The sequence below is a fragment of the Mercurialis annua genome, linkage group LG8 (genome assembly GCF_937616625.2).
Source record: "Mercurialis annua linkage group LG8, ddMerAnnu1.2, whole genome shotgun sequence".
Lineage (NCBI taxonomy): Eukaryota > Viridiplantae > Streptophyta > Magnoliopsida > Malpighiales > Euphorbiaceae > Mercurialis > Mercurialis annua.
Genome location: NC_065577.1, coordinates 41,316,187 through 41,342,727, shown reverse-complemented (window position 1 = coordinate 41,342,727; position 26,541 = coordinate 41,316,187). Strand labels below are relative to the sequence as shown.

The window sequence follows — 26,541 nt, the reverse complement described above, 5'->3', positions numbered from 1 at the left end:
ATTCACATATTGGTTACTTATAAATTGAATTAATTTTGTTGTATCATATACTTGTAAATCTATTTGAATAATTATACCACTATTTTACTTTTTTTATTATTTAATGTATTGTCGAATAAAATATTTTAAATTAATAAACAACTATAACTATATTTATTTTAGGCAGAAGGTACAAAAAAGCCCTCGAATTTTTATCAAAAGTACATATCAGCCCTTTTATTTTATCTGGGCACAATTAAGCCCCTGTGTTTTTAAAATTGAACAATTAAATCCTTATTATTTCAAAATTGAACAAATAAATCCTTTTAGTTTACTTTTGGGACACTTACCCCCTCAAATTTTTGGTAAATATTTTAAATATTAAAATTATTTTTGAACTTTTTTCCTATATGATTATGAGAGACATGTCAGTCATTAACGAGTGTTTCTAATGATGTTGGATGAAAGGGGTTATTTGTTCTATTTGAAAATAAAGAGGGCTTAATTATACCCCAAAAAAGTAAAAGGGCTGATTTGTACTTTTATGAAAACTACAGGGATTTTTTCGTACCTTTTGCCTTTATTTTATAAAAATCAGAATAACGGTGAAAAGACATTTTATAATTTACTGAAAACATGCCCAACAATTATCAACTTACTGTTCATGCTTACAAATTCTCAAGCAATTTCCTTCCACACACCTTTATCTTCATTTCTTCCTACCTATATAAACCCATCTCCCCCTCCTCTCTTCTCTAATAAACACAACTCAAACACACACAAAAAAAAGTTTAAAAAAAACACAAAAAAATCTCTAAAACAAATTTTGTTTTGATTTAAAAAAAAAATGGTTGATTTAGATTGGAAGGCTAAAATGGTTTCCTCCGATCTTCCCAACAAATCACCAAAACTCTCCAATAAACTCCACGTCACCATCCCTTCTACGACACCGTTTCGCGGCGTTTCTACTGTTTCTCCGATCTCCGCCTCGGAATCCGCCTGCACCGCCTACGACCACTACTTCCGTCTCCCGGAGCTCCGTCAACTCTGGAGCTCTAAAGATTTTCCTAACTGGAAAAACGAGTCGGTTCTCAAACCGGCTTTACACGGTTTAGAAATCACTTTCCGGTTCGTTTCAACCGTTTTATCTGATCCGAGACCGTACACTAACCGGCGAGAATGGAACCGGCGACTCGAGTCGCTTTCCACTTCACAAATTCAGATAATCTCTCTGTTACTCGAAGACGAAGAGGATGATCCGGAAACACGTGGCACAGCTCCGATCGTTGATTTAAGCTCATCCAACGGTGTGTTAGCTCGCGACGGAAGCTACGCTGAAGTTTGGAAGGTCTCACCGGAAACCACCGTGGTCAACAGAACAAGCGAGAACAGCCTCTTACCTCGTCTCGCTGCGTGGCAGAAATCCGAAGATATCGCGGTGAAGATTCTTTACTCTATAGAATGCGAAATGAGACGGTGTCCGTACACATTAGGTCTTGGAGAGCCAAATTTAAACGGTAAACCTAATCTCGAATACGACGCCGTTTGTAAACCAAACGACGTGCATAACCTGAAGAAAACTCCATACGACAGTGTTATTGACAATCATGAGAATCAAACTCTACATACAACGTATCAGATTTTGGAATGTTGGATTCAAGTTGCTAAAGAATTGATTAATCGCGTGATTAATCGAATTGAAATCAAGAAATTTAGTGAAGCATCGAGCGATTGTTATATAATCGAAAGAATTTGGAAAGTTCTATTGGAAATTGAAGATTTACAGTTACTAATGGATCCTGATGATTTCTTGAGGTTAAAGAATCAATTACTTGCGAAATCAGGTAACGAAACCGTACCGTTTTGTTTCCGGTCTACCGCGCTAGTGGAATTGACTAAATTAAGCAAGGATTTAAAGCATAAGGTGCCGGAGATACTAGCGGTGGAGGTGGACCCCATGGGCGGGCCGAGAATTCAGGAGGCGGCGATGAGATTATATGGCGAAAAACGAGAGGACGGGATTGAGAAAATACATTTGCTTCAGGGATTACAAGCAATGGAGGGCGGTTTAAAACGGTTTTATTACGGTTATAAGCAGTTGTTAATTATGGTTACGGGTAGTTTAGAGGCGAAAGCAAATAGAGTAATGGTGAGTCCTGAAAGTTGCGACTCGTTGACTCAGTTGTTTCTTGAGCCGACTTTTTATCCTAGTTTGGATGCTGCTAAGACGTTTTTGGGGGAGGTTTGGAGTCGGGAATATGGCGGCGCGGTGGAGAATCGAAGCCGGAGGAATTAGTTATGTGTGGGCGGAGGTGGAATCGGTGGCTGACTTGGTTTCGACCGAGTTTGTTGCGTGTTAGAAATTTCTAGCTTGATATAGATGTATACAGTATACACAATGTTATTTTTATGGGTTTATTTAATTTTTTTTTTGAAAATAGTGATATGAGTATTGTAAAAAAATTCAATACAAATTTATTTATTTTTGACGATTTAATTTTGTTCTTAACGCAATTTTATTTTCTCTTCTAGTGTCAATAAAATACACATGATTTTTGTTTTATAAGTTCCTATTTTTTGAAATAAACAGATGCATAATAAATGTCATTAAGGGTACAAGTTCATATTATTTAGTTACATTCTTTATTCGGGCTGTATAATATGTAATTCAGCAATGCAGGCTTATAATGAATATACAGATCGTTGTAATGGTGAGGTTTCAGATTTGGCCACAGCAAGTCAGCCAGCTAGAGGTACATATTGATGGTTTTTTTCACCTGAAAATACATTGAAATTAAGCTATGATTGTTGAGTATAAATTTGGTAACATTAGGGTGGTGGTAACGGGTTATTTGGGAAACATTAAGCAGAGATTATCCGCGTTTATCGAGTATCTTGGGCCATACATAATTAATGGAATAAGGTTATTTTTGAAGGAGATGCCTTTCAAATATCTCAAGCTATTTATCACAATCAGATATATGCTTTCGCGGTTTGGTGAATTCCAATAGATATTTTGCATCTCGTTCTTATTTTCAAGAATCACGAGTAAGTTATATACCTAGAAAACTTAATAGATCAGTTTTATAACAATGTTATTTCCTTAGTACAACTATTATCATTTGATAAGAAAAAACATATTCTTTATAAATTAATATTCTTTGATTAAAAGTTTGTTATCAAACAAAATATGTTTTTATTGGTATAAATGAATTATATACTGATATATTATATTTTAAATACATGAATTGCACATAAAATAAATTTACATAATTATATTTGAAAATAATATTTTTATCCTAGTCATTTGAGAAGGAAGAATACTTATCTATATTCTTTTATCTCGCTTATGAGTATATAGAATCAATATCGAAATGGTAATGTTTTTTTATTAATTTGTACTCTAGTTTGTATTTAGCCCATATTGGCTAACTAAAAAAAAAATGTAAAATTGACTTAAAAATGTTCTAAATTAAAAGGATTACCCATCAGTTAAGTTATCCAATGGACATGACCATTTGTAGTTTATGATCCAGTTGAAAGAAGAAAAACCAAAGCACAAATTTAGAGACAGAGTCTTTGAGATGAACACTTCATTGTCTTGGATTGGATACCCAATCACATGGGATATGGATAAGCAATTAAACCAAACCAAATCTGCAATTATTTTACAGCTTTTATTCCCATACCGTTGCTGCTATTGCCATATTGACAACTTGATTCTCATATGCATATCCACAATTGGTCTCATATAATCATCCTTCATCTATATCTCTTACTTTGCTTGCCAACCAATAGTGTTGGCTGTCTGGTGTAGTTCCACTGAGTTTCGGTTAGCCCGGATGGTTAGGTTCTCTAAACGTGTTCATGAGATCTCGATTTTGAATTTCAACGTAGACGGTTTAAATTGATTTAATATAATATAATTTTTAACACTGTCAACTAACATAAATTAGATTCTATTTCTGAACGGAAAAATAATGGAAGTCTATATAATTTATAATGAATTTTATAAAATTGATATTATTACAAATTAAAAATATAAATTAAACCAAAATTAATATTCTTTTAAACAATTGAATAGAATTCACCATGCTAGCAAAAATTTATCTTTTTAAGCTATTAATTTGTCCACTAGTCTTGATCAATATTTAAATGGTGATTTGATGTTAGACATTGTATATATTTAATAGTGTGAGTAATGATATAAGTATTTAATATTTTTAGGATGTGAAAACCAATATGCAATAATAATAACAAATTATTTTATTATTTTCCCATATTTGACTTAAGTAACGATTTTCACCGTCAACTTATAAGTATATAAATTAATTTTGTGGATAAATCAGTCTTAAAGTCAGTAGTTATGGTCAATTAATTCCATTTTAATAAATTAGCTTACAAATTTGGGACAAATTGCTAATTGAGGGGCAATTAGCTTATAAATTTGGAACAAATTGCTAATTGAGGGGGCAATTAGCTTACAAATTGAGGGGGTAAATTATAAAAATAGAATTAACTATAACTGCCAAATTTAAGACTAATTTATCTATGAAGTTAATTTATGTGATAATTAATTGGCTTAATAGCAAAAAAACCCAAACCTTTATGACTTGTTGCAATTATATCCAAACCTTTTAATTTTTGCAATAATATCCAAATTGCATTATCTTGTTGTAATAATATCCAAATTGCACTTTTTATGTGAGTTTTTTTGAGTTTTTTGCCATTTTTTTTGGGACTTTTACTATATTATTATACATCAAAACATGATAATAGCCTAATATCTTAATTGAAAACAACAAGTTTAGCCATCAATTTGACTATTATTGCTACAAAAAATGCGAGAAAATTACAAGAATGGGCTGAATGTGGGCTTTTTTTACAAAAATGCTAAGGCTTCCATATTCTTTCATCAATGCTAACTTTTTCTTTACATTTTGGAGCCAATAACAGTAAAATATTACAATCTATACCTAAATGATCCTTGTCTTACACTTGTCATCTTTGATTCATTTTTTCATAAATCTAACACATGTTCCTCTTCTTCTTCCTTTTTACTCTTTCTATTTTTGTATTTCTTCCATTAAGGTTGCCATTTTTTCATACACTGCATAATCAAACAGCTTTTTTTGCCATTTTTTTAATACATTGCACAATCACAGTAAATTTTCCATCTTTAACATAAGCAGAGAAAATTAAACCTAAAAAAATCCGAAATTCACCATCACGACAATGAAATAGGTAATTTAAGCTTTATATTTATTTTCGGCATTAGTCTAATAAATTTTAAAAGTTAACTAAAACGGTTTTATAACTTGTCAACTGTGTAACTAAATTTAGTTGAGCAGTGATCGTGATTCCATGCTATTTTGTAAATTAGCACTAATGATTTGTTTATAATTTAAAACTGGAAAATCCTCGAAATAAGCAGCGAATAATAAAAACCTAACATTGTTGAAACTCAAACCTTATTAGAAAAGACTTTTTTTTTAATTTATGCAACTCTCTTTTTGGCATTTGCTTCTTGAATTGGGACTTTATTTCATGCTGCAAGCCCTCCCCTTCCAACTTTTTACATTCTATTTGTTTTCCAGTTTTCTGGATAATGCATGGTGTATATGTGTTTCAATACATTTTTGTACTCAGATAATTGTGTTACTGAATTGTCCTTTTATTTCGCCGAGAAACTTGTTTGGTTTGGTCCATCCTTATTGAGGTCAAGGCTTTTAGACTAAATAATAGACTAAACAAATTTGTTCATATAACATCTGTAGTGGTGAACGATTGAGCCATTATTCTCATTTTGCTCTACATTTTGCCTCTTTGAAAATTGGATGGTTAATTTTTATTTTTATATTTTTGTGAATGTTAGTCATTAAACCACTAAACTTTAAAAACACTGAATTTCTATTATAATTATTAGAGTTGTATATAATACGTATAATTTAATAGAATTTAATTTAATTTATTTGTTTTTTTTATTAAAATGACAGTGTATTTGTTTAGAAAATATGATAGCAATATGGATGAATGATGTATTATTTATGTATTTAAAATGTATCATATATTTAAATTATTTTTCTATTTTTTTTATACATTATGTGATATAGATTAGTATATTATTATTTGCTAATTTTTTTTATGTGTTTTTTTGTTTGTAGTTTATGATTTTAACAATGTCTTTATTGAGAAATTTAGTATACTATTTTATTTTTAAAAAAATATATTTAAGTTGTCTCCAAGATATATAAAAAATGCATTCAAATTGTTTCTAAAATTTATTTTTATATGTATAAAAATTATAAATAATTTATATATATATATATATGATTTATTATCTAAGAGTTTATTATCTTTTTATGTTAATTTTATATATTTTGATTGGCGATGTGTCATATGTAACCATCCAATAAAGAGGTTCGCAATGTAATGCTTTTAGTACTAAATCAACTTGTTATTACGCTCGAGAGAGTGTTATAAAATGAGACTATCGGTGAAGCATTCCTTGTTATGATACATTTCTTATTTATTTTAAATAATTCTAAGATTATGTTCAAATGTGTTTTATAAATGTATACGAGATATATTTTTTCTATAAATTTTATTAATAGTATATGCATGTCTTCAAGATACATCTTCAATACATATCAGATACATATGTTGTACATCTAATATACTGTTGGAACAGTTTATGAAATGGAACGAAATTACCAAACAATGTTTCTGGCTGAGTCGCGGACTAGGTCGCTCTCTTTAAGACGTTTCGCGGCTCTGCCTCTGATTGTGCAAGCAGTCGTACGTACCACGTCGCCCCCAGGATAAAACAGCCGAACTCCGATGAATACTGCACTGTATTCAGCGGTCAATTACACCTTTCTGTCTATTGCTCAAGAACTCAGTTTTGTTTTTGTAAGAAAATAGCTGTTCTGTAAAACTAATTTTATCTGATGGGGAAGACAGCAGTTTTATAGCAATAATAAAACTGAAACGGTAAAATTAAATCAAAACGTTTTCCTTTATTAAAGCAGTCAGTCAAAACGTGGGAGAAAAATCAGGGATTGTGTTTTATTCAAAAATAAAACCGTTACAAAAAAGATTTCAGAAGTAAAAAATTTATTAAGTGCTAAAACCGAACCGAACCTGACCTGACCAGACCAGCCGGACGGACGGCGCGCATGTGGTAAATCGGGTAGGATGTAACTCCTAGCCGGTTCACAAAACTGGGTACCCCTTGGGGCCCAAACCCAAGTGTGAGAGATCACCCTTATAAGCTCAATTAAATGAGCTCTCCTAAGCAATGTGGGATTTCCACAATACTCTCTTTACTCTCACTTAGCACTTTTCTTTTTCTTATCTTTTCAAATTCAATTTTTGTACCAACATATACATGTCAGAAACAACTCAAATACATTCATTTTTAAATATATATTAATTCATCAAGCGTATCTGACATGTTTATTAGATGTAATTATTAGATAAATTTTTAATAAATAATTTAGACATGATATATATATTCTTAATATGCGTCTTCTAGTCAATGGTGGTAACTCAATGCCTTCGAGATACATTTTCGGTACATCTCCAATAGATTTTCGATACATCTCGGATACGTCATCAATACATATCAGAAACAGCTCAAAGAATATTTAAATATATATTGTATAAATATATATGTCTTTTAGATGTATTTTTAGATACATCTTTCATATACAATTAAAACATGATAAGTATATCCTTTATATGTATCATTTATAAGTATTTTATACAATTTACAGAGCATGTGGCATATTTTTATTTTAATATATGTTATAGATACATTTCAACTACCCGTAAATTATATATTTAATGCGTTAAATATACAACTTAAATACAAATACTTTACTTATATGATACATCTGTTATACATATCAGAAATAGTCTACACGCATAATAAGAAATTGTTGCAAATAATAAAGACATATATATTTTAATGCTAATGATGTTGATAATATTGTTATTAGTTCTTTTTTTTTGTGTGTGTATATATCATGTATACTAAAGATATATATATCGAGTAACATATAAAGATGTTATTGATGAGTGAATTTCAATTAAAGTATGTGATACTTGTATCTTTAATTTAAAATATATTATACATACACCTCAAAGACAATAATATATCAAATAATATCAATAACATTTTGATATTATATATACACCTTTTAACTTAATATTATTTTTATGCTTTAATTTATAGTGAATAATAACATTATCAAAATGTTATTAATATTATTTGATGTGTGAATTTTAATTAAAGCACGTGATACATGTATATCTTTTAATTTAAAATATATTATACATACACATTTGAGACACATAAATAATACATATTAATAATATATTTATTTATTTATTTATTTTTGTTTTAGAAATATGAAAAAATAATAATCAGATATGTCCTTGATACATATCCGATACATAACAGATACATAAATGATACATGTTTGAATAGTTTGACGAACTGACGCGCGACTGACGCACAGTTATGACGCGCGTGTCAGACGCATGTCAGACGCGTTTTTGACCTATTCTGACGTGTTTTTGACCTTTTTCTACCCTTCTCTCCTTGCAACGTGTCATCTTCTTATAGAGTATGTATTTAATGTAATTTTTCAGATTTTGTATGTGCTGATGTAATTATTTTGCTGATTGCGTAATGTTGTTATTTGCTTCCTTTTTTTGTATAGTTTTGTCATTTTCTAAAAAATGCAATTTGGATATTATTGCAAAAATTAAAAGGTTTGAATATAATTGCAACAAATCGTAAAGGTTTGGTTTTTTTTACCATTAAGCCTAATTAATTATATATTGCCTATAAGTTAAGAAGCAAATTGTTATATAAATTTCTCATATTCTATAGCTAGCAATTGAACAAATAATGATTCCGATCTTTAATCTTAGGATCAATTGATTCATTATTTTTAGCTATTTTAATCAATGAAAATAATAATCTCTAATTAATTTGGTTTGAATTAATGGATTACTTTGATTTTTTCTCACCCAACTAGCAGTCATTTGTGTGTGCTGTTTGATCATCATCATATAAGAAGTGCGTTGGGCTGCTTGAGCAAAAATCAAGTTGTGTAGTAGATGCAACATTGGGTTTCTCTTTGGGCTAATTTATTTTCCCAGCCCACACCAAACTCTCAACAAGCAGGAATGGCCCGTTTGTTTTGTTTGTGTTGTAACATAATCTGCATAAATCATTTGTTTCAATTAATTTTTTTATTAATTCAACTAGCACTCAATTGTCCAATAATTGACCGTATAAAAATAGTATGAATTTACATGCATAAATTATTTTTTCAATTAATGTTTTTCAGTATTTGTTTGATTTTGAAGGTCAAATTTTTTTTACGAATCAATTCAATTAAATTTTATTAGAGTCATATAAGATGTAAAACAATCTTCAAAATGAAAGTTAGAACTATAATGGTGCACTAGAAATTCAAACAAAAATAACTTTTTATGCATATTTTTTTAATTAAATCAAATATTAAATTTTATTTGATATTTTAATTTACTTTATCATTTAATTTATTTAAATGCACTTCAATTCATTTTTAATTTAATTTAGCTATAACTACCAATTTTCCTAAATCATTTTCTAATATGAATTAGAATCACAAAAATATCTTTTAAGATTTTTTTTTCTTAATTTCACATGCAAACATATCTACCTAGAAATGGTCATTTTCGTTTAGCTGAATATGCAAACCTCGCATAAAAATGCGCCATCTGTCCATTATCAATCCCAAGAACTTTTCTACAGTATTCTTGACCCTTTCCTTTTATAACCACCTTACTCGGTACTCAACTGCCACGTATTCTGACTACCACTACATGGCTGCCACGTCTCAATTTAATATGACCAAAGCTCAAAAACAAAAATATTCAATAATTATAAGGTTTTATTTATTTATTTTTGACAATAATATTAATTATTTTTACCGCTATGAGATTAAGCTCGAATATTAATTTCATCCATTGATCTTAATTTTTTTTGAATTTCCCATTTAATTTTTGTGTAAAAATCATTTATAGTAAAATTGATTAAAGAAACTAAAAATTTTGAGGAAAGATATAGTAATTTTTTAAATTTATAGAAAAATAATAGCTCGGACATACATTCATGAGATTAACTAATTTATAATATTAAAATATAAACATTTGAAAAAACTATGGTAAAAATGTTTGAAAATCATATTAAATTAGAAAAGGCGAAAAGATTTACACATTTAACGCTGTTTGGATTATTATATGACAAATTTATTTTTTAATTTAAACTGGTTTTAGAAAGAAAAAACATTCAACTAATTTTAATGAATTGAACAAAATACATCAATTGGAAGGTTTGTTTGATTTTAAAAGAATTAATATCCATATAATTTTACTTGGAAAATAAAATTTTATTTCAATTTGATTCGGTCCATAGCGAGCATATTTATCAAAGGCACGTTTCATATTTTCACCATTCAACAAAAAATCTCCTAAAAATCTTCTCCTTGTTTAACGAACCGAACAGGCATTAGTAAAAAATAATTACTATTTTTCCATTAGGTTATTAGCAAATCCAAAAATAAAAAAAGAAATTTGTTGAATGGAAGAACTGAAAAGAAATTCATAAATTGTTTTTACAGTATGAATAAAAAGTTTCAACTTTTAACCCCTTTGGTAAGATTTTCAATGCTTTAATCTCCTTTCAATTTTACCTGTTTACCCATATTTGTTCTTACTTTTTAACCTTTTTTACCTTATAAAATATTTTGTTTAAATTGAATTTGATTTTCCATTCCTCTAATTCATTCATTATATTGAATTTTATGAATAATTGGTAATGAAGTGAAATAATTAATTTTTTTTTCCTTTTACATAATCTAAATATCCAGATTGTTTAAATCTATGATATTATTATAACATTTCTTATGGAAAATTATTCTCTTCATTTTTGTTGAATTTTCTACAAAATGTGATTTTTTTTCTTTTCCTTTAAAGGCAAATATTTTCACGGATTTCTTGAGACTTTAATTTTGACTTCTTGATGTATGCATATGATTAAATCATATATAATTATTATATATGTCTATATATACACATATTTTGCCTCTATTCTCTGGAATTTTGTTTCTGATTGTTCTTGATTCTTGATTAGTTTTTTTTTTATATTTATTTTTGCAGTTCTTGATCAATGGGACTAGAGGGTTCTCTTCAAAGTTTACAAAATTTGCACCTACCTCTTCCAAATTCACAGTTTTCTTGCCGGAGATCGGTTACCGGAGCTCCGTTTTGTATATCTTCATTACCTAGACGGAAAATTAATCGATCATTTTCATATTCTTTTATTCGTACACCAACCTTATTTAGTTCTTCCGATAATCTTAAAACATCCGGTCTAAAAAGATCTTGTAGTGTAGATTCTAACGAGTATTTCAACCAAGAATTTCTACGAGAAATTGAAGATTTCTCACAGAAATTCGATGTTTTCGACGATTATAACACGAACATTACTGATTCGGGTTACGTTGCGTCGAAAATCGATCATAAAATCAAGAAAACTGATTCTTCAATGTCTTTCTTGCCTTCCAAGTTAGAGTTTCTCGAGCCGAGTTTTCTCGGGATCTTACCGGAGCCTCCGGAATGGCCGGAAAGAGAAGAGATTGTGAAGATGGGAATCCAATTAAAGGCAAATTCTGTTGATATTCCGTTATCGTTACGGATGATCGGAAAAAAGCAGAAATGTGAATTAGGGTTTGTAGATGAAACAGAGGAGTTTGCATATTGTGCTATGGATAAAGCTTTTTCTTCAATGGTTCTTATGATTAGAGAGCTTCAAAATCATGCATTATCAATTAGGGCTAATCTTTACAGTGAAGATTTAACCGCAGTAATTAGTAAATTTCATAAGGAAATGAATGCTTCATTTGTTTGGTTATTTCAACAAGTTTTTTCAAGAACTCCCACACTTATGATCTATGTAATGCTTCTTTTAGCTAATTTCACACTCCATTCAATGGATGGAAATATGGCTACTGGTCTGACCATCCCAGTCCCGATCCATACGATAACAATCGAAGAATCGGGTAAAGAAAACTCAGGTTTGATTCGACTTCCGAGTCCGAGTGTCGGGTTTCTTGGAGATCAAGAAATGAGCGAAGAAGAGGAGGAATTGGAATTGTGGAATATGGTAGTACAGGAGGCAAAATTGATGCAAGAAGAAGAATCAGGATTTTCGATTCTTGATCGAGAGACGACGAACGGATTTGTATCGCCGGTATCGGTGGAGATTGAAGCAGAGGATTATGTGGAATTTTACAGAACAGATCTTGTGTATCAGATGGGTATAGCTGAGAATCCAGGGAATACTCTTCTGCTTTCTAATTATGCTCATTTTCTATACAAAGTTCGACATGACTATAACAGGTTAGTTTTCCAGCATTTTTTTGGGTAATAGTTTGGTAGTTTAGTGTAATTGAGCCGAGCCGGTCGAAATACAGTCAAGTCCCAGCTTAAAATTCGAGTTTGAAGTTGATCAAATTTTATTTAAAGTTCGAACTCGATCTTAGAAGAACAAATGAAATCAAGATCGAAACTCGATTCGAACTGTTCAAGCTCGATTTTAAAAGAATAATTGATATTCGAAGTCAACTCAGCTCGACTTATTTTATATATATTTAAAAATTAAATTTTAGTATAAAAATATAATATATAATTATAAATAAATATAACTATAAAGAATAATAAAGTCAATTAACCAATAATTTTTAATTAGTCTCGTGAGCTAGTTTATCCGATTTTTTTAATATTCGAACTCAACTTAGCGATTAATTTAAAGAGTTTGAATTTGAGCTCAACTTGATGTTAAATATTTTTCAAAATTAATTTTTATAATTTGCAAATTGAATGATTTTGATTAGATTCCTACACATAGACACCACGAGACACGAGTGCTACTTTGAGGTTTTATTTGCATTTCTAGAAAAATTTAAAATCTCTATGTTTGTAATATAATATTTGTAGAATTTCATCTATGAGATAATTCTTCTATACTTATAAAACATTTTTTGAATATTTTTCGAGTTAATTTTAAATAGCTCATGGGTTGATCGAATTTGGTTACATCCCTACACAAAAATTTAATGAGTGCTACATTTGATGTTCTATTTCCATCACAAAAATTTAACAAGTGCTACATTTGATGATCTATTTATGTTTGGTTGTTTCTTATTTCGACGTTTTCTATTCTAGTCTTTTCGTTTCGGTGCAACATAGCATGACAAGGTTAATTTCTTGGCTAAACTAAGATTCTGATAACGTTTCGTTGTCGATTTTTAACAGAGCGGAGGAATGCTTCAAGCGAGCGATAATGTCAGGCCCGCCCGACGCAGAAACATTCAGCCGATACGCAGATTTCTTATGGTTAGTACGGAATGATCTATGGAATGCTGAAGAAGTATACTTGCAAGCAGTAGAAGCTGATCCAGAGAATCATTATTATATGTCTAAATATGCTAATTTTTTATGGAACACTGGGGCTGAGGACACGTGTTTTCCTCTGAGTGCTTCACCTCCTCCTCCTCATAAGGTTATGTAATGTAAATAAATGGTCTCTGTGTATAAATATATGTATGTGCGTGTGCGTAGGAGCACACCCATCTGGAAATTTCAGCCACATCATCACTGCTAGAAAACAGCAAATTATCGAAGAAAAAAATCCTGATTTAGCGACGGAAAACTGATTGAGTGACAGAATTTAACTTTTTAACGACGGAAATATTTGTTGCTAAAAGACTGTTTTCTGGTGATCAGTATTTCTTATGTTTGAATCTGTATGTTGCTGTGTATGATTTGCTAGAGATCATCAATAATGGATGTGGAATCATAGTGAAAGATGTTTCGGGTAAATTAATTTTTAAGATTGAGTTATCCCAGGTCTGTAAATTTGTTTTGTATATTTTAGAGAATTATAAATATATATAAAATTATAGAGTATCATTTAAAATTGATTAAAATAATTAAATGTGAGTTAATTAACTCTAATACACAAATATGAGAACTGCGATGACCGTTTATTGTTGGCAATTCTAGCACTAGGATTTCTAGCTAACACAAATCCATTCTTAAACGAGTTTAAGGCAATTGCTGAGTAAAGGTGCAATCAATCCGATCCGAATTGAAATACTGTCAAATTTAAACATAGCATGAACTCTGTCGAATTCTATTTTAAAAGGTTAATCTCAAGCGGAAAGAAAAATCGACCTTTTAAAACAAATTTAAATAAAACATAAGGATTTTTGTTTTATAAACGTATATTATAAAAAAAAACAATCAATCATAACTCGAGTAGATTTCCAATCCTAATGAGCTGATTATTTTGATATTTGAGCTCGACTGTTAATTCAAGTAGTTCGAATTTCAATTAAAACACAATTAATATTAAATCAATTTTAAATATGTTTAAATCGATCTCGAATAACTTGTGAGTCGGTTCGCGTTATAGGCTGCCATGATCATACTAGCAACGACATACATGCCTGCATTTTCTGGTCAACTGATATCTAACAGCTCTAGAAGCTGAAAATAAAACTCGTATGCACTAAATTTCTTGTACAACTAATGAGTACAGGTTATTGAAACTAGTAATTCTTGAACTTTGCCACAATATCTGGAGTTGAGCTGGCATTAGATGGCCGCCAGAAAAGTCCAGCCGCATAACACAGCTCAGGGAACAAACGGCTCTTACTTTATTTCTTATTTTTAGTAACTCGACTTTTTTTTTTTAGGAACGGAAAGTTACTCGGTTAATTCAAACTCGCTTATACTACATGGCAACTTTTTCATTGCCTCATAAACAATCGTTGGGTTTAGAAATGTGAAAGTTGGATTACTAAAATATGAAATAAAATAATGATAACTAAAGTTAAAAAATTTATAATTTAATATCGTGAAAAAAATTAACCTTGATTTTGGCAGTAACTAAGAGTGCGTATAATCAAACCAACTCGCATAATTTAATGAAAAAATTGACTCGATCAGGTTTGACACTATAAAAAAATTTAGTTTTTCAATTTGGTTTTACTTTAATTTGGAAAAATTTATATCCTTCTTAACTTTAGTTTAGTTCAGTTTTTCAAATAAAATATAGTACTTTTTGTGCCCATTTCTAAATTGAATGTATGTAGTTTTTTTTTTATTATTATTATGACTTGGTATCAAAAGAATCAAGATCAAGGTCAGTTCTCTTAAGTTTGTCTGTTTTAGAAAAATATTAAGATTTTATGTTGATTTGCAAATGTGATGCAATTTTCTTTGGTAATTGAGTTGGATCTTATCTACCTAAGCCGATTAAAATAATCAAATAACTAATTTTTCAACAATAACGGCAAAAAATAGTTATGCAACTAATCTATCACAACAAAATACATGTTGGATTGGAATACTTGTACTATCGCACTTTTCCAAATTGAGTCCCTCCATTTTCATTATCGAGATTAAATCTCTACATTTATAGTTTTAAAGACACTAAGTCCAGCCGTCACGAAAATGAAGTGTGTGCACTCCACGCTATTAGTGCGGCATAGATAATTTTTTTGTTCATTTTCTTTTACACTAAGAATAGTCTCTACACTTTTATTTTTTATTAAAAATAAATCCCTCAACTGTTTTTTTTTTCAATCTGATTTAACACAGTTAATACTTTCTATGACGGAAGGGTCTTATGTCTATTACGTTAAAAATATAAAGACTCAATGTATAGAACTATAGATGGACCAAATTAAAACAATATGGTAGTGCAGGAACCTAAAATTGCGTTTTGCCTAACATGTTCAGCTTTTACAGATTTATCTATGGCAGATCTTCATAATTTAGCAGAAAATACATATTCATAATATATATTCAACAACCGGATTTCCGAGAATCAATTCAGATGTAAAATGGTATTTGATACTACCACTAGTCGCGTTCTTCTTCGAGTTTACATGTTAGGAATACAGTAATTAATCTAGTGTGCAGTGTTGAATTAGTAGCATCTAACTGAAAAAGTGTGTAACAATACAAAACTAACCTATAATACAACACCAAAAAAGTGGGAAGTGAGAATTCATATACCGCTCACCAAAACCAGGCGTGGCGACTGTCGACAGCTTTAACTGTAGTTGATACTAAGGGCATTCTTCCGTATTCTGCAACAAATCTGTTAACACATTGAGTTCGTCTTTCAGTGTGACCTCCCAAGCTACTAATTCCAGTGGAACCAATCTCGAATATCTTACCTACATTGTAATATCAAAAAGTCCATAATTGTGTTCGAGAAATGAATGAAAATGCACAAAAAGAAACTCATAAATAATTATAAACGAAATATTTCAAAAAAGGTAGAGACGATACGCAAATCCAAAATACTATATCTGAATAAACTATAAACATAGTCCGGAAAATATGCCTCGCATGTGATCATAATAAAAATAAACTTAGGTCCAAGGATCATTAGTTAATGCACAATATCATCATCCAGATCATTAGCTAAAGCACAACTATGGTTAAGGAAAATGAAAACTGGGTGATCTGAACTTGATTTTTTTCACACTTAACTACAGTTCCACTATATACTACAAAGTGTGGCTTATCGAGTTACAAGAGAAAGTTCATATCTTCATGCAAATATTATGAGGACTAAAATATTATTAAGGGGATTTGATGATGACATTACAAATAGAAGTCGAACCATTATTAGACAGGTAACTTGCTTTAAATACATATGTAGTCTGGCTATAAACACAGAAACTATTGCAGATTCTAGGAGATAAGAACAAGAACAACTAGGCACACGTTTGTAGTTCTCGGTAGCAGGTGTACTTGAGAAGAGACACATATTTATACTACATCATACTATCACAGGTTGTCAGTACATATTCGCAAATTACATGCAACTTGTTTTTGTTAAACTTGAGCCTACTACATTACGACAACAGTAAAAAATCTCAGTTATCATTCATCCACAGATTAATAGCGCCAATATGTCAGACAGACAATATATACAGCCAAACCAAACAATTAGTATCGTAAAAAATTAAATCAAATGTTCTTTCTCTAAATATTATCCCTTTACTAGTACTCCTCGTAACCCTGTGTGCCCTGCTAGACAATGCATTCAGTCATAGAAGATAAAATATTCGAAGAAATATCGAGTTTATCAATATTTTAAAACTACACTTTAGGGTATTTGGTGAGTCATGAATGTAGATACAAAAATTCATTCTCTTCAACAAGAATTTTGAGGATTTAAAAATGAACCATTTATACTTGTGAAATAAAAAGTTACTATGAGAGATTTACATGATAATCCATAAGGAAAAGTATATCGGAAAAATCATTTACCTTTCACCCATATTGGTGGAGCTCCAGTTGCATTTGCTACAAGAAAGGACATCGCAATATCTTCACAATTCCTGATAAGCGCATTCCGATTATCAATTAAGCAGTTTAATGTTTAAAGCAGAACATAATACCAGCATGATTTGTGCCAAATCGAGAACGAACCTGTTTTTTCTTGTGTACTCTCTAATTGATGCCGGCATCTCATTCGTGTATAAACCGAGATATTTTTTGTGGAAAAAGGCCGCCTTTGAGAGTACCATACTGTATGTACCAGTCCACCAAACAGACCACCATCCACCATATGTATAGTAATCATTTTTCCCTTGCTGCATAAAAATAATCAAACCGAAAAAACTCAGCTAAATGAAATTGCAACTGTCAATTCTAAACTAACACAAAAACAAAATAACGCCACATACCGATTTATCAATCCAATGAGCACGAGGCACAAACCCGACCATTGCATCAGGAGCACTCTGCCAAACATTGAAAGCAAATTCCACCGTAGAGCACGAAAAAATAATATCATCATCAATCGAAAAAACAGCATCCGTTTCCAAATCCTTAATCTCTTTAAACCTATTGTTCAAACTATCCTCCACATTGATATCGAATTTCAATTCAACTCGCCTCGCACGTTTCGAATTCGATTCAACAACTCGAGTTAAAAACTTCACAAGCGAATCCGAAGGAGGATCAGGCTCACTCCACACAATATGTATAGATTCAAGTCCATCACATGATGAATAGTGAGCAATTGATTGTTTTAACAGATCATATCTCTTCCATGTATTCATTAATATAGCATATCCTTTACTGCACAAATTACAACAAATTAAAATAAAAATTAGTAAATGGAAATTTATAATTCTAAATCTACTAAATCAAGATTAATTTTACTCCAACAGTAAAGAAACTAAATTAATCAATTAATAAAATGCTCCAAATCAAGATTAATTCTACTCCAACAGTTCAAAAATAACTAAATTAATTAATTAATATAGCATATCCTTTTCTGCACAAAATACAACAAATTAACTTAAAAATTAGCAGTTCCAGTAATTAAATTGTTGAGTATTCGTTCTAAATCCTCTAAATCAAGATAATTATACTCCAAAAGTTCAAAATAAACTGAATTAATCAATTACTATATTTTGCATAAAGTTATTAACCAAATCTAGACCTAAATCACAAAAATAAATGACTAAAGTCAAATTACAAAAATGGAAATAAATAAATAAATAAAAAATAAATAAGAACATGAAATATTCAAATACAGACCCTGGAATAGAGAATCGATCAATAAAATCACTGTTGTTTCGTGTCCAGTTATCAGAGGCGCGATTAACGAGCGCAAGTAGAGTAAAAAAAGCTAGGCAGCAGCAGAGCAGTGATAACAGCTTATTTTTCAGTGATCCGCTTACTATTACTGCGATTTGCCGGAATCTCTGTACTCCTCTCCGATTCATCAGTAAACTCCCGCGCATAACCGCCGCCGCCAGTTTTGAAACTTAAACGACGACGTCTAAGTCAAATGAGTTGCTCTCCGGTGAACAGGAGTTGAAAATGGAAGGGGAGGACACGTGGAGAGGGTGGATTAGCTGTGCACTGAGGATGCAGTGTAGAGTAAAATGTTCGTGATTTTAGTGTGTTTTTTGGGAAGTGAAACGGATTACGGACTGTTTGGATGTTGGTCTTATTTAGAGAGAGAAGAATTGGTTGATCAAAGAGAGATGAAATGAAACTGCCCCCTTAATTTTTAAGCATGATCAATTGATATTTATTTTAAATTTATAGTCAATTTATTCCTAAATTTGGTTGTTAATCAATTATTGTATCTGATTCGCTGCGTGTTGCTTACTTCCGATAATAGCTAATGGAAAAGTTAATCGAAAAATCAAATTTATAATTAAATTGATCGTAAAAATAAAATAGAAAAAAACTCGTTTTCACATTTCTAAACAATACCACTTTTAATTTTTATATTTTGTTTTTTCAGGTGCTTTGAAAATATATTTTTAAATCTCTATACGACAAATTCAACGATGTTTTCTTATATTTGAATATGTATATTTTTATCCTAAATAGTGTCGTTTTTGTCATTTAAAGACTTAAAAATGCATTTATGCTAAAGTGAAAAATCAGAAAAAACAAAATTTAGTTTAAAATTAGATAATTAGAACGGTATTGTGTAGGGATCTAAAAATGAATTATTCAAATAAATTATCTGATAATTCACCATCGTTGACAAGTCATTGCCACTTTAGTCAAAGAAGCTGTTGTAAAGGTGTTCATGCACGTGGTGGATGTGAGCCATGTCATGCTGTTGAGAGATGGGTTTTTTATGACCGTTGGATTTGTGCAGATATTTGTTAGTGATCGTTGAAACAGTTTCAAGTTGGACTTTTATATGCGTCAATATGGGACCTAAAGACCTGCCCGTCCAATAAGTCCCTTCCAACAAAATTAAAAATCATTTTGCTTCGATTCTTAGGTAATTAAAATTACAGTTCAACTTATCTATACTATATATAAAAGTACGGATGGGGGGGACAGGCAAATTTACTAAATAGCCCTTTATAGATTATTGTTAATTGAAGGTTTTTTGGTCTTTATCTAATTAATTACAGATTTAAAAAAATATAAGGTACAAATTAGAGTTTAATTGGGATAAAATTCCTTAATTATTGCTAAGAGTCTTTAATGCATACTACAACTACTACTAATATGTAAGACGACCTACGAAATAGTGTTCCTCCAAACAAGGGTTATTAAAATTAAGTACCAGAAATTCGTAATTTCATAGACTACAATTAGGGTTTGATTTTCTCAAAAAAAAAAAATTAGAGTTTGATAAATTATTTTGACTCTCTTTAATTAGCTATTAAAAGATATCATTCTGATAAATCAAATAAATCCAAATTATTATAATTGTACAAATATTTTATTCAGCTTTACGTTATATTTCACATCATTTGAAATATTAAATTTAATATAAACAGGTTGAATTGATATTAATTTAATTATTCAATAAAGTAGTAATTATATTGAGATAATAATTTATTTTTAACACTATTTGATTATAAAATTAAGATTTCATTTAATAATAAAATAAATAAAATTAATTATAATCTTAATGCAACCAATAAAATAATTTATATTTTAAAAAACTCTAATCAATTTAATATTAATTATACATAAACAAATAAATATTATTAACATCAATTAATTAATATGAAATTGACAAGTCACATTACGAGCCACGTGCGTAGCACGTAATGCGAAACTAGTTTAAATTAAAATTATGATTTATAATCGGTCGCTAAATCCATCGGTAAAAAAATTAGTGATAGATTTCACATCTGTCACTAAATTCGTGTTTTCTAATGGTGATATTCTTAAAATAATATTCTAACAGATACCCCAAGTCGAGTTGAGCAAAATAAAATGAAAATTGATCGACCGGGTTACCTAGAGAGCATCTTCTTCAAAAATCAATATTTTTCAATTTAGTATCTCATTTAATGTCAGAAAGCTAATATCCCAGAAATTTAAATATAACGGTAATTTTATTGAAAATGATATTACAATGACTTATATATAAACTTTATATTGAATAATTTATTGTACTGATGAGAAGAGAACAATATTTTGGAGTAAACTATATCAATTATAGCAAAATTAATTATTTGCATTTATTGTATATATTTATCTAATTTACTATATATAATACTTAAATTGTGTAATTTATTATTTATTTTTTTATTCAAATCCTTATTTGTCAGTTTTTTCATTAAATTTTTCTAATTCTGATGCGAAGCAGGAGTGTGGTACTAGTAATTTTGTATAGAAGAACTTCATATGCAATTATTTCTATAAAATTACGTGAGCTGGGCTTAACAACCTTTGCTGCATTTTGGCCTTTCCATTCCTGTATGGGCCAGTTTTCTAGCATCTCTTAATCCACAGAGTCCAAACCATAAACGCCCGAGAGTAAGCCTCCATCGAGCCCAAAACATATCTCCATATATATCATATTCATGTTCATGTTCATGTTCATTTCATAGCATAACTCTATCAATCGATACCGGTGCGCAGTCACTCCCATAGATGACCAATAGATAGCTTATTCCATATATTCGTTCACGATAAAGTTAAACATCTTAAAGCATAATTTAAATCATTTACTTTTCTAAAATTTGAAAGTTTTGCCATATAATTAAAAACAATAAATATAAACTCACAGACTATGATTTTCGGAAAGAATCCTAGTCGGAAAGAGAAACGCTACTCTGCTAGACTTCTAACACCAACAATCCAGGAATAGACGGGTCCAACAATTAACTGAAGTTAATAATCTTTTATTTTTTTACCAAGTGTTATACATACCAGTTAGTTGTTAGCGGGAGTCAGCAGGGTATTAATCAAATTTTAAATAAGACAAACGCGGCCTGTGCGAGAGTTGGGGTTCGAACTCCCAACCTCTGGATGTACGGAGAGAGGCTTAGCCATTAGGCTAAACCCTCAAGTACAACTGAAGTTAGTAATTGAAATCACTAAACGAGACCATGTCTAACTCTATATTACTAAAACTCAAACATCACAATAACCACAAAACACAATAGCACACAGCACGTAATTCCTATAAATTACATTTAAACGGTAACTTGCTTTAAAAGACCAAATAAGAATTTTTGAATCTCAGTTATGCTCCAATGCTTAAATTCACTTCTGAAAAATATTAAAATCATTTAAATATAAACATAAACCAATAATTTTTTTTTCAAATTCAATATGCGTTAAAATTTCTGTTTCGGCCGAAAACGCAACTCGAGACTCGAAACGCCCAATTTCCGTCAACATGGTAAAATCAACCATAACTCACATTAAACTTCCATAATTTAAAAAATAACAATATTTTACATTTGATACCAATCCAAATTCCAAAAATAATTTAATGATTTGGAAAACGTCTTTTTTGTCCAACTTTCGTAAAAATCACTAAAACCGCTTTTCGGAACATAACTACGACTTAGGGACAATCCAAAACATTCATAACATTTTTATAAAAATTTAGCATGCGAAAGCAGCCCCCAAATATCATTGAGCCAAACTTGTACAAATTACAAAAAGGTCCCTCAACATTTTGACATTTACAATTTAACTCTTTACTTTAATTTCAAATTAAATAAGCCCAATAGCAAAACCAAATCATAAACATATACAATCAGCCATAAGACAAATATATTAATCACTTTAACCAAATTCAAACATGATACAGCAATCCCCATTTTATGCAGAAAATTTCAAATTTTAACTCTACTTTCCAAATTTTCCACTTTTAATCCTTAGATTCAATTTCTATCCAAAATCAATCGAGAATAATATTTTTCACTAAATAACATCACCGAACAGCCATTAGACTAAGTTAACAATTTTTTAAAAAAGTACCATTTGATCTCTCAAATTTTCAAAAAGTACAAGTTAACACCCAAACTTGTAACTCATGCCAAAATCTTTCAAACATTAAATTCATATAACACCAGCTCCAATATATTAATTTATCACAAAAATTCATGCCTCAATCAAACGAATCATAACTCATAGCAATTTAACTCAAAAATCTCATTTAACACAATTGCACTAATTGAACATTTATTAAGTATCAAAACTATTTAATTAAACCTCTAAATCCATTTCTAACAACATGGAAAAAAATTCAGAAATTAACAAACATTCAAACCCTTTTGCATGTTACTAAAATTTAACAAAACCTCTACTCTCTGCAGATTCTCAAGTAAAGGAATCAGAGACTTCTGATCCAGTTGATGAGCCATCCAAGTAGTAACTTGCAGCTTAAGGATTCAGTTCATAAAGAAACATGTGCTTTAATTCAGGAGGTCACACATTCAGTGTGTGCATTGCTTATCAGAGAAAGTCATGCATCAAGTGTGTTGAAGATTGATTAGCTGTCAATGAGCTGGATATTAGCTGGCATTAGTTTGTTAGTTAGGAGCAGTTATTTTCTTAGCTTTTAGCTTGTATAAATACTGAGCTAGTGCTCACATTTGTGATTAATAAAGATTTGCTTTTTGCTCTCAATTACTCTCTTTTCTATTATGGTATCAAAGCTTCAAATGCTCTCTGATTTCTGAAATGCTCTTTGAATTCACTCATCTTCTTCACTGATTCGTATCAATTTTTTTTGCTCTTCTCTGTTCTTAATTCAGTTAACAATGGCAGATGTGTTTGGCAGACCAGAAGATCATCCATCTAGTCCATATTACCTACATCCTAGTGAGAATCCCTCACTTTTACTCGTTACTAATGTGTTGACAGAAGGAAACTATCACTCGTGGTGTAGAGCTCTTAATAATTCTATTAGTGATAGCATATCATGTATTGATAATGCTGTTGAAATTTGGGAAGATTTAAGAGAGAGATTTTCTCAAATAGATGCTGTGAGGATTTCTGATTTACAGGAGGAAATTTACTCATATAAACAGAATCATTTGTCAGTTACAGAGTATTTTACACATTTAAAAATGTTATGGGATGAGTTATCAAGCCTCAGACCTATACCTAGTTGTGTTTGCAATCCAGTATGCTCATGTGTTCTTGTTAGAACAATCAAATATTATTTTTCCAATGACAAAGTTATTCGGTTTGTCAAAGGACTTAATGAGAATTATGGTGCTATAAAGCTTCAGATCATGATGAATGATCCACTTCCATCAATAAATAAGGTTTTCTCAATGGTGATGCAACATGAAAGGCAATTGGGAATGAATGCTACAAATAATGAATCACATGCCTTTCTGAGCAAAGGAAACTGTTACAATTCAGACAATTCCTCTCAATATGAGTCAACTGCTTGTTATAGCAAAGGGAATCAATCTTTTGGCAATTACTCAGGAGGTGGTAACAACTTTGGTTTCAAACCAAAGAAGTTTAATTACAGTCAGAACAAAAGACCAGTGTGTTCTTTTTGTGGAATGGAGGGGCACACAATTGACATCTGCTACAGGAAACATGGATTTCCACCTAACTATCAGCCAAAATACAAGAAGAATAATCAAAGTTCAGCCAATCAAGTTGAACTTCAACAAGATGAGTGCCATACTGATGATGCTGAAAATGAAAATTTCTGCAGAAATGAGAGTTTCAACAGAAATGAGCAATCAGAAGGAAATGATGTTATACATTTTCCATTTACCAAAGAGCAGTATTCAAAGATATTATCTTTGATTCAACAAACTGGAAACTCAGCTCATGTCAATCAGATATCTACTCATTTCAAACAAGAAGAACCATCAGGTACCAATATTTCTTTCTGTTTGATGTCCAAAGGCTTTAAGTCTTCAGATTGGATCATTGACACAGGGGCCACTGATCACATAACATGCAAACCTGACTTGCTCAAAAACAGTAGACCTGTAAATAATATGGTGGTGAAGTTACCAAATGGACAACAAGTTACAGTTGAAAGCATTGGAGATATTCAACTCACTGCTAATTTGTTGCTTAATGATGTGCTATATGTTCCATTTTTTAGTTTCAATCTTATCTCAGCAAGCAAGTTAACTAACAATCCTCAACTGTGCCTATTGCTATATCAAAACACATGTCTCATTCAGGATCTGGTTCTTTCGAGGAAGATTGGATCAGCTAGCAAGAAAGGGGGTCTCTATGAATTGCAACTGCCTAATTCCACCTGCAATTCATGTTCAGTTCAGTCCATTTCCTCCACAGATTTATGGCATTATAGAATGGGACATCCATCTATACAAAGATTGAAGAAACTTCACATCATGGATTCAGCCATTACTATTCCAAATAAGACAGCTTGTGAGATCTGTCATCTTAGCAAACAGAAGAAACTTGCTTTCCCTATCAGTGAGTCTTCAACAAAAGACATTTTTGAGTTAGTTCACATGGATATGTGGGGTCCATCTCAGAAAACAAGTGTAAATGGTTATAGATACTTTCTAACCATTGTTGATGATCATAGTAGATACACTTGGATTTTTCTTATGCATAATAAATCACAGACCAGAAGTTTCATTTACAGCTTCTTTTCTTATGTTGAGACTCAATTCTCTAAAAAGATTAAAACAGTCAGAACAGACAATGGAGCTGAATTCAATATGGAAGATCTTTTTAATTCTAAGGGAACAATACACCAAAGATCTTGTACTTATACTCCAGAGCAAAACAGTCTTGTTGAAAGGAAGCAGCAGCATATTTTGAATGTAGCCAGATCTCTCAAATATCAATCAGGTTTGAGCCTCTCTTTATGGAATCATTGTATTGAGCATGCAGTCTATCTCATAAATAGAATTCCCTCTCCTGTTATAGAAGATCAATCTCCATATTATGTGCTATTCCAGAAACAGCCCTTGTATCACAATCTCAAGGTTTTTGGTTGTCTGTCATTTGCGGGTACTATACCTGAACTGAGAAGGAAATTTGATCCTAGAGCAATCAAAAGTATCTTCATAGGGTACCCTGTCAATGTCAAAGGTTATAAACTTTTTGATATTGCTTCCAATAAAGTCTTCATTTCCAGAAATGTAGTGTTTTATGAGACACAATTTCCATTACTACACAAATCTCTTTCCACTGATTTACCAGATTCCTCACTTACCATACACCCATCTTTTTCTCACAACCTTGATCCCTTGATTGACTTACCTTCTAATTCTGTTCCACCAAACACTCCACCATCACCACCAACCAATTCACCATCACCACCATTACCTCACCCTGTTCCTGAACAACTTCTTTTTACTGATGCTAATTTTCCAGCATTAAGAAGAAGTTCAAGAACTACAACTATTCCTGCAAAACTGAAAGATTATCAGTATCCTTTACCTTCTTTCAATTCTGCAAATTCTACACTTACCAAAACTTCTCCTCATCCTATAACTTCTGTTCATACCTATTCAAATCTCACATCTTCTCATAAAGCCTTTTCTACTCAAATCACTACCTTTCAAGAACCAAAGTCTTACACTGAAGCTGTTAAACACAGTCATTGGCAAACTGCAATGTCCAAAGAACTTCAAGCTCTTATTGATAATGGCACATGGGAATTGACTACACTTCCACCTGGCAAACATCCAATTGGATGTAAATGGGTCT

The 26,541-nt window shown here is 30.8% G+C and overlaps 3 protein-coding genes across 4 annotated transcripts; 2 read left to right on the top strand and 1 right to left on the bottom strand.

Annotated features, from left to right (window-relative positions):
* The first annotated feature begins 725 nt into the window (after positions 1–725).
* On the top strand, positions 726–2,476 carry LOC126661375 (nematode resistance protein-like HSPRO2). The gene has a single exon (XM_050355207.2). The coding sequence runs from the start codon at positions 827–829 to the stop codon at positions 2,273–2,275; it is 1,449 nt and encodes a 482-aa protein (XP_050211164.1). The 5' UTR covers positions 726–826; the 3' UTR covers positions 2,276–2,476.
* An 8,108-nt stretch (positions 2,477–10,584) lies between these two features.
* On the top strand, positions 10,585–14,010 carry LOC126659722 (uncharacterized). 2 transcript variants are annotated; one of them, XM_050353056.2, is made up of 3 exons: positions 10,585–10,695; positions 11,200–12,441; positions 13,357–14,010. In XM_050353056.2, the coding sequence occupies exons 2-3, from the start codon at positions 11,210–11,212 to the stop codon at positions 13,610–13,612; spliced, it is 1,488 nt and encodes a 495-aa protein (XP_050209013.1). In that variant the 5' UTR covers positions 10,585–10,695; positions 11,200–11,209; the 3' UTR covers positions 13,613–14,010. The 2 variants fall into 2 exon arrangements, with proteins under 2 accessions (XP_050209013.1, XP_055960210.1); XM_056104235.1 differs by lacking the exon at positions 10,585–10,695 and adding an exon at positions 10,785–10,855.
* A 1,873-nt stretch (positions 14,011–15,883) lies between these two features.
* On the bottom strand, positions 15,884–19,171 carry LOC126661361 (glycosylinositol phosphorylceramide mannosyl transferase 1). Its single transcript, XM_050355194.2, has 5 exons — positions 18,679–19,171; positions 17,817–18,213; positions 17,560–17,723; positions 17,398–17,468; positions 15,884–16,292 (listed from the first exon to the last, which is right to left on the bottom strand). The coding sequence occupies exons 1-5, from the start codon at positions 18,882–18,884 to the stop codon at positions 16,132–16,134; spliced, it is 999 nt and encodes a 332-aa protein (XP_050211151.1). The 5' UTR covers positions 18,885–19,171; the 3' UTR covers positions 15,884–16,131.
* Positions 19,172–26,541: the final 7,370 nt, after the last annotated feature.